Here is an 8,254-nt window from a genome sequence, read left to right as displayed (position 1 = left end):
TACTTTGCCCACAAGATGTCTTGTGGAAATTTTATTATGTAGAGTGTAAAATGAATTGTCAGTCAAATAAAAAGAACACCTCTTTAAAAAAAAAAAAAAAAACACATGCATAACATTTTCCAATTGCCTTTTTTAATAGTTAGACATTTCAAGCATTATAAGGAAAAAAAGGAGAAAACCCCCCAGACACTGTAACTTCAGTACATCTCAAACGGAATGTCCCCCAGGTCAACTGAAAAATGCAAGGAAAAAAAATAGCTTCAATTCCGTTTTTCTTTCCTTTAAAAATACATGTTACCTGTACAAGATACACTACAGTAAACATTGGAAATCATATTATCCCTTTTATTAAATCAAAATTATTTAATTCATATTGCGGTTAATGCTAGATTTATTTATTCACCTAGTTAATTTGACAAATATTAAAATATTTAAAAGAAAAAAGCAAAAAACACCTTGGAATTAAAAAATAGTTACTACATTTTTATGCGGTTTAATGTTCCACAGTGTTTGTTAAAAGTTATATTGAATTTATTTTTAATATTAAAAATAACAGTATTTATATTTCTGAGAGAATAGAGAAAGGTTTTTTGTTTTGTTTTTAAAACAAGCTTGGAGGTCTTAGATACACAATTGCAACCGGTAGATAATGGAGACATGAAAAAACGTCTGCTAAACACACAAAAACATTTTTTATATTATTAACCCCTTTAGAACTCTAGAAATTATACAAACCCTAAAAAATGCCCCCTCCCGATCCCTGTTGGACAGCAATACAATTATCTGTCTCAATTCAGAATTCACATAATTAATTACAATACATAATAGTTCAGTTTTTTAAAAAATGCAATAAAACCAGACAGCCAAGATACAAGAAATTAGAAGTAAAACATTTAATGAATTTACACATTTAAGAATATTTAAATACTGTTTAAAAATTTTTTTAAAGAATTTGTTACAAACCACCTAAGACTTCCAAGCCACTTTTTTTCTGTTGCAACAGAAAAAACTGTAAATAAAAAGACACACGAACAAAACAAAAACAGAACACACTATGTTGAAATGTCACTGCTCTGAGGCACATTCTGGGGCCAGAATTTGCAGGTATTGCTCCAAAAAGATTCCCAGAGTTTACACATTTGAAGTAACGAACAAAAATAATGAAACAAAAATTGTCAGCAATTTTTAGTAACTAATTCTCCCGATTTTTAGAAAAATTCTGTTAATCTAAATATAGTGTTTCACAGAACAAAACAAAGGTTCTTCATCAAAGGGTTTGCAAATCTAAAAACCTCTGTTACAAATAGGTTTTTGCTCACAATGCTTCTGAGGGGAGGGGAGCCGGGGTCTCAGTCCTACTGTTCCTGTGGAAGGAAGGGGGAGACAGGTTAGTCTGAGGGCAAAGTCTCAGGTGCTGGTGTGCTGTCTGGGGCTCTGTCTGCACGGAGGTAATGGGCGCTGGCACACGCGTGCTTGGGCGTGCGCACACACACACACACATGCGTGAACGCCAATGTCTAAGCGCCTTCCTGGCCTCGCACCCGGGATCTGGCCCCGACAAGCTCTCACACAGGAGGCCTCAGGCGCCTCCTTCCACAGGGGACCCGGGCGGGGAGAGGGGAGTGAGTGGGCGACGGTTCTCCTCGGTCACCTCCCGCTGCCCCGCTCGACTCCTGTCCCCACAGGGCCCAGCTTCCCAGTGAGACAACAGGCTGGTCTGGGGGTTCAGGGCCTGTGGTCACCAAGGGACTGCCCACAGGGACCTGACTGGCATCAGGTCACCTGAAATGCAGCTTGTGGGAGTCCTCGGTCCCGTCTTCCCCACATTTGGAAGAAAACTGGTTCTGGACAGAGCCTTCTGGTTTCCGGCCTTTGAAGGGGGGATTCGCCCTCCACCTGCTGCCCCTCACTGCTGAGGGGCGAGCGTGACAGCCTGGCCGCCCCACCCTCTTCAAGAACAGCACCGGGCAGTGGCCACCATCCCCAGGGGCAGTGCCACGGTTGCCCGGGGCCGGCTCAGCCTGGCATGCTCACTTACAACGGGGAGCCTGGGTCCAGAGGAAGACCCCGAGGCCGCTCAGCCCGGCGGTCTGCCTAACCTATTGCTTCCCTAAGAGGCTCCAGTTTGTTCCAGCAGGGGCGAGGAGGGGGCCAGGGTGGTGGCTCTGTACCGCTCAGGCCCGGGGTCAGGCCCACGCAGAAGGCTTGGGGAGGGGGAGCGGAGGCCCGGGCGGTCCCGGCGTTGCGGGCGATCAGCTACAGACCTGGCTGGGGGCCTGCGCCTGCCCTAGCGTCTGCCCGTAGAAGGCAACCTGCTGCCGGTAGTACTCCGCCCAGGCCATGGTGTAGTCCGGCGGGGTGCTGGCCTGGGGCGCGGCGCTGGCGGCGTGACCTGACAGGCAAAGCAGAGCGCCGGTTACAGGGAGGGGAAGGGCACGGTCAGTCTGCAGGGACCCCTTCCCAGAGCTTCTTGGGAGGCTTCCCAGGGGGCGCCTGGACCAAGCGCCCGATGCCCACGCTGTCCGGGCAGACGTGGCCTGCCCAGGCATGGCTGTCAGCGCTCCCTCGCCTGGGCCCCGACCACACCTACGGTCTGCTTCTGTCATCAGCCACGTCCTCGGCGTCCATCTGTCTGTCCAGCCAGCTCCCTGCCAGTGCCCGGGGCCAGAGTGGGAGGAGGGAGGGCGAGGAAGTGGGTGCCCCGGCGGGGGTGTGTATGCGCGCCTGCACAGGGCATCGCAGCCCATGGGGGTCCAGAATCTGGACCGTGGGGGTTGGGGGGGTCTGGGAAGACTGGGCACAGGCGCCTTCACCAGCTGCTCCAGGCGACGGTGACCCTGCTGACCAGGCCCCGGTCCTAGAAGGGCTATGGACTTGGTAACGATCGCAAACACAGGATGGCTGCTTCTCTGACAGTGTCTGACCCACGCTCTTCCAAGCACCAAGTGACACCCTTCAGACTCAAGACATGAGACGCCTCTTCTGGCCACACCCGAGCGCGCTGGCCCAGCACTTGTGGGATGTGCATAGAGGGCTCAGGACTCATCTTAAATGATTCACTTGAGGCAGGTTTTTTTGGGGGGTTGCTGTTATGGAGTTTTCTCCTCTTTTTAAAAAAACTGGCTTAGTGGGGAAAACTGTCACAGCAAAGAACTTACTTTGGAAGAAAACGCCTCAGTCCCTCCCGCAGCCTCAGTCCCTCCCACAGCCTCACAGTCTCCGCAGCCTCAGAGTCTCCCTCCTCCCTGTCTCACCTCCTCCCTGTCTCACCTGCCCGCGATGGCCAGGGAGAGCCGGGCAGCAGCCGGGTGGCGAGGTGGCCAACGGCCAACGGCCAACGGCCCCCGGCCGGTCTGGGCCTAACCAAGGGTCCTCACGTGGACAGCCCGGGCTGCAGCTCGCCCTGTGTGGAGCCCGGAAGGGAAGATCGAGGAGGGGAGGAAGGCAAAGGATGCCCGTGCGTCTCACTGACAGGGTTGGGGCGGGTGGAGCAGACAAAGGCAGACGCCCAGACGGACGCACACAGGGCAGGCGGTGAAGGTGCCAGGGAGCCACGGGCTCTGGAGCCGCTCGCGTGGGCCCCGGGGTCGGGGGCCTCCCTGTGCAGAGGCCGAAGCACTCACTCTGTTTTTTGTAGTAGTCCTCCCAGGCTTTGCTGTAGTCAGGCTGGCTGCTCTGCGGCTGGCTCTGCTGGCCTGTGCGGAGAACACAAAGGCAGTCAGGACTTCGGGCTCCCCGGCCCACGGGCTCCGGGCCCTGCTCTCCGCACTCACTCCCTGGCCCAGGAGGAAGGAGGCAGGCCAGCTCAGGCCCACCCCTGGGAGGACCCCCCAGGTGAGCAGGGGAGGATGCCACTGAGCCCCGTGAGGCTGGGGCAAGCAGCAGGAGCGGCCTCGACTCCCTCGGGTCAGAGACCTGGGCTTCCGGGGCCAGAGCCTGAGGCCCCGAGCACTGTCTGCGGCTCCCTGGATTGGCCCTCATGGACAGAGAGCCCAAATGGCACTGACTACTCCCTTGTGCTGCCCCTTCTGTTCAAAAACTGATGGCTGTCTCTGGACAAGGAGAAAATTACAGGAGACACATAGGGCAAGTTCCAGAAACTGTGCTCAAGATGACAAGATGAAGTACACGCAGCGAGGGACTGACGCCAAAACATACACCTGACCCCCACCCAGCCTCGCGCTGTCCAGGGTGGGCTGGTGGGTAGAGGACGTGTGTGGGGTGGCCCCCGGCCTCCTCTCTGAATTATTGGGTGCGGAAAGGCTGGGGTGAGAGGCACAGAGCAGCAGCAGTCTCTCTGGGGCATCGGGTGGTGGTGGTGGGGGGGGCGGTTACTAGACTTGACCACAGACAAGGTGGGACCTTTCTTCTGCTGAGGGCTGGCCTGTGTGTCCCCCTGTGAAGGCCCCACCAATGTCCTTCCTTTGGTTAGAATCACCGCCTGCAGCAGGTGGGAAGCTCAGTTCAGTCGCTCAGGCATGTCCAACTCTTTGCAACCCCATGGAGTGCAGCACACCAGGCTTCCCTGTTCATCACCAACTCCTGGAGCTTGCTCCAACTCATGTCCATTGAGTCAGTGATGCCACCCAACCATCTCATCCTCAGGCCGGAAGGACATACTCAAAATCAGGTTTCATGGTCAAATGCTTTCCCCAAGAGTTAATTTACTGAGGACTGAGAGGGGCACAGGGTTGGGGAAAGAGCCCCCTCCCTACTGGGGCAGGACCACCGTGACAGGACCAGACTCGGACTTGGATGCTGATGACAGGAGGCTGTCGATTGGAGAAGGCAGGCATGAGGAATGGGGCAGTGGGAGGACCCTGCTCAGACGTGGAGGGCGTGGGCAGCGGGATTTTTCTTCTCAACAAGATTTCACGGAATTCCCGAGTAAACCAAGTGACAGCACGGATGAGGCTGGTGAAGAACCAGGACGAGCTGTGCTCCGCTTCCGCGGCCCACGCGCCTCTGCTGACTCCTTACCCACCTGGGCCTGGGGCAGCAGTGGGGTGGGCTCTGCAGGAACCCGCAGGCCCTCAGAGATGCATGTGAACCCTGCAGCTTTACGGGAGAGCCTCCCCAGTCAGGGGCTCCTCCCCAGCTCTCTGTCCTGGGTGATGGGCATGGGAGAGCCCTGACCCAGGCCGCTTCCCACGCTGGGGGTGCCTTCTGGTGGAACAGGAGGAAAGGAGATGTGCCGGGCTGTGGGGAGAGCGAGCACTGTGCAATAGGGAGGAAGAGCCTGGGCGGTGTGAAGGTGTTCGTGGTAGAGTTCTTAAGGATATTCTGCACGTGTAAAACGTTTTGTTAAGAAAATGCCGGGGAAGAGAAGGTAAAAAACACAGCCATGCAGTGTCAGAGCTCACATGTACTTTAGAAATCAAATCCAAATCCTTCATTTCACTGACAAAAGAAATGGTGCCCCAGAGAAGGGGGGACATGCCTAAGGCCATCCAGCCAGGCTCTGGACTCCTGGGTTCTTCTCCAGTATGGATCTGACAGGTGCCTGGGGCAGGGCTCACAGCCAGCGCTCTGCTGGGGGGTGGGGGGAACCCCGGGCCCAGCCCCTGAGAGCAAAGCTGCAGCGTGTCCAGTGGCCTGGCGCTGAGGAAAGCCTGCCAAGGCACTGAAGAACGCTTTCCAAACACCGCCAGGCTGGCCCTTCAGATGTCCAAGAACAAAAGAACCTAAGGTAAGCAATTTCGTGGGGCTTTTGGCTTTTTTTTGCGGGGGCCGGGGGGGCCCGCGCGCGGGCCAAGCCTATGAAAAATAAGCTCTACCAGCGACAGAACTCAAGAATGAGTTCCTGAAGCTGATGTGAGGCTAGAGAGAGGGCGTGGGTGTGACTCCAGCAACCTTTTTCTCTTTTACAATCAGTTTTCTTAAAAGAGCAAATTCTCTAACAGTGTGTTTTCTGAAAGTTCAGGAGATAGAAAGAGTCCCTTCCTAAGATGTTGCCAGAAAAGAAGTCAGGAAGGAGGCCGCCTGGAGACCAGAGCGGGAGAGCGGGTGGGCACCCAGTGCGGGGGAGGCGGGGTGCGGGGCGGGGACACTCAGGCCAAGCCTCCTGGAGAACGGTGGGGGGGGGGGGGGGGGGCCACCCAGTGTGGGGTGTGCGGGGCGGGGGCACTCAGGCCAAGCTGCCTGGAGACCAGAGGGGGAGAGCGGGTGGGCACCCAGTGCGGGGCAGGCGGGGTGCAGGGCGGGGGCACTCAGGCCAAACCGCAGGCCTCTCGGACCCTTGGCAGGGAACAGAAGTGGAGACTGCAGCCCTGAGGAGGACGGGGTTGGTGGGACAGAAACGTTTGAGGAGTCCTCAGGCCCAGGTCCCCCCGAGATGGCGACGCGCCCCGAGCCCCAGGAGGCCTGTCTGGGGGGTGGGGGCGGGCCCGCCTCCTCCCGAATCACTTACCTGGAACCTGCTGCGTGGGCTGCTGCCACGCCTGGTACGTGCTGCCCCAGCCCTGGGTCAGAAAGGCGGGAGGACCACTGTGGAGGACAAGGGCCACTCATTCCAGGCCAAGCCACGCCCCCTCCCCACCAGAGTCATCCCCCCCACCCCCAGCACCAGGGTCTCGGGAGAAGCCAGTGTGCAGAGTGAAGGCAGGCCACCCACCTCACAGGGGCGCTATGGGGGTTTCCGTTCACTTTAGCAGCAATGTTTGGGAAGCACCCTGAGCTCCTTGGAGGAAAGGTGCTGAAAGAAAGCGGGAAAAATAAAGACAAGAGCTGAGGACCCAACACAGGAAGGGCTTTCACAAGAGACTCCTTTCCCCGACCCAGCCCAGGGCGGGAAGCCCTCCCTGGGGATGCTGGCGGGCCAGGGGACCCTCTGCCCTCTGGGCAGGCTCTCAGCCCAGCGCTGGTCAGTGAGCCACGGACAGGCCAGAGGGATGACGGGGATGGGTCCTGCACACACCCCGGGCTTCTGGCTGGCATCCCCAGAATAGCTGCAGAGGAGGGCCTCCTAGGTGGGCAGGGAAGTCTCGCAGTCCACACAGGTGCAGAAGACTCACTTTTGATGAGGTGCGGCAGGCGGCTGGCTGAAGGGACTCTGTCCAAAGGGTCCAGGAGCTCCAAGACTGGTCCCCTGTCAGGGCACAGAGGGAACTCTCACCGCCCGCAGGCTGCACCGGTGCCCTCTGCCCAGCCCCGCCCCGGGATGAACCACAGCCTCCGGGGAGACAGAGACTCGTGGGGTAAAGACACCCTGCGGCACTCACTAGCCTTCCTTCCCCGCGGAAGAGCCTGACTGCGGGGGCGGCTGCTGCCCCTCGGGTGGCGATTTGCCACGCCGCCAGTCCTGCACCACCGCGCCTGCCCTGGCGTGCCGCCCTGGGGGAGGGACCAACCTGCTGGACTCTCCCGTCAACTTAGGCCGGCCCACGGCTCTCTCTGCCACTCTACGGCCCCTCTGAGGTGAGCAGTGGCCCATCTGTCCTCCATCAACACTCCCTTTCTTTATCTGCTTTGAGGCGCCTGAAACTAAAGCCAGAGTCAATGAACGCTGCCTGAGGGGCTGGCCACCAGGGCGAGGCCCGTGGGGGTCCAGGGGCAGAGCTGGGGGAGGCTGCCGCCCGGCTGCTCCTCTAGCCTGCAGGGCCGCGGCTCGGGCTGAGCAGCGGTGGCCAGGGGCGCCCTGAGCGTCTGGGCCTGGCCCGTGTCCCTGCACCATGACCTTGCCCCTCGGCACAGGGGGAGGGGGCTGCGGCCCTTGCGGCACCAGAGGACCCAGAGGCCCGGAAGTGTGAGCTTCTGGGGAGAAGCAGGTACCTCGGACAGACAAAAGAAACCCCCGCGACTCCCGAGCTGGGTGGCAGGGCCCGCGTACGTACGCCAACTTTCTCATCTATGAGGTGTCTGGCCACCTCGATCTGTGGAGGGAGCCCCCGGATGGTGAATATCCGCAGGTTGGGGTCGGTGCTGGGAGGGGGGTTCCGCTGAAGCTCCACGTGTGCTCCCGACTGCTGGTTTATGCTCTTGATGTTCTCGCCCCCTGTGGGCGGCAGGACAGACACAAAGGTAAGCAGCAACTGCGACTAACCCCAAGCTTGGAGCTCACAGAGGAAGAGGGGGAGCTTTCTGCCCACCAGCGCTCGTCCTAAGAGTTGACAAGTCCTGTCCACTTATGCTTGAGAATGGTTCTAGTCAAAACTAGGGCTGTCTCACGTGTGAAACCAGACTTCTGTGGTGAAGCTGGTCTTGCTTTCTGAGCCAGGCTGAGGCATGGACCCCATGGACCAGCAGCCACTGGTCC

At 57.5% G+C, this 8,254-nt stretch overlaps 1 protein-coding gene across 6 annotated transcripts in view; it reads right to left on the bottom strand.

Annotated features, from left to right (window-relative positions):
* The window catches only part of FUBP3 (far upstream element binding protein 3), a 47,679-nt gene continuing 39,425 nt past the window's right edge, over positions 1 to 8,254 (bottom strand). For all 6 annotated transcript variants that reach the window (XM_040225393.1, XM_040225394.1, XM_040225395.1 and 3 more), the window contains 7 exons: positions 7,833 to 7,993; positions 7,014 to 7,087; positions 6,614 to 6,694; positions 6,410 to 6,486; positions 3,624 to 3,695; positions 2,265 to 2,392; positions 1 to 1,364 (listed from right to left, as the gene is read on the bottom strand). In XM_040225393.1, coding sequence (XP_040081327.1) covers positions 1,356 to 1,364; positions 2,265 to 2,392; positions 3,624 to 3,695; positions 6,410 to 6,486; positions 6,614 to 6,694; positions 7,014 to 7,087; positions 7,833 to 7,993 — 602 coding nt within the window. In that variant the 3' untranslated portion in view covers positions 1 to 1,355. The remainder of the gene's footprint in view (positions 1,365 to 2,264; positions 2,393 to 3,623; positions 3,696 to 6,409; positions 6,487 to 6,613; positions 6,695 to 7,013; positions 7,088 to 7,832; positions 7,994 to 8,254) is intronic.

Source organism: Oryx dammah, unplaced genomic scaffold (assembly GCF_014754425.2).
Source record: "Oryx dammah isolate SB20612 unplaced genomic scaffold, SCBI_Odam_1.1 HiC_scaffold_25, whole genome shotgun sequence".
NCBI lineage: Eukaryota > Metazoa > Chordata > Mammalia > Artiodactyla > Bovidae > Oryx > Oryx dammah.
Note: the sequence above shows the minus strand (reverse complement) of the source record. Positions and strands in the feature narration are given on the sequence as shown.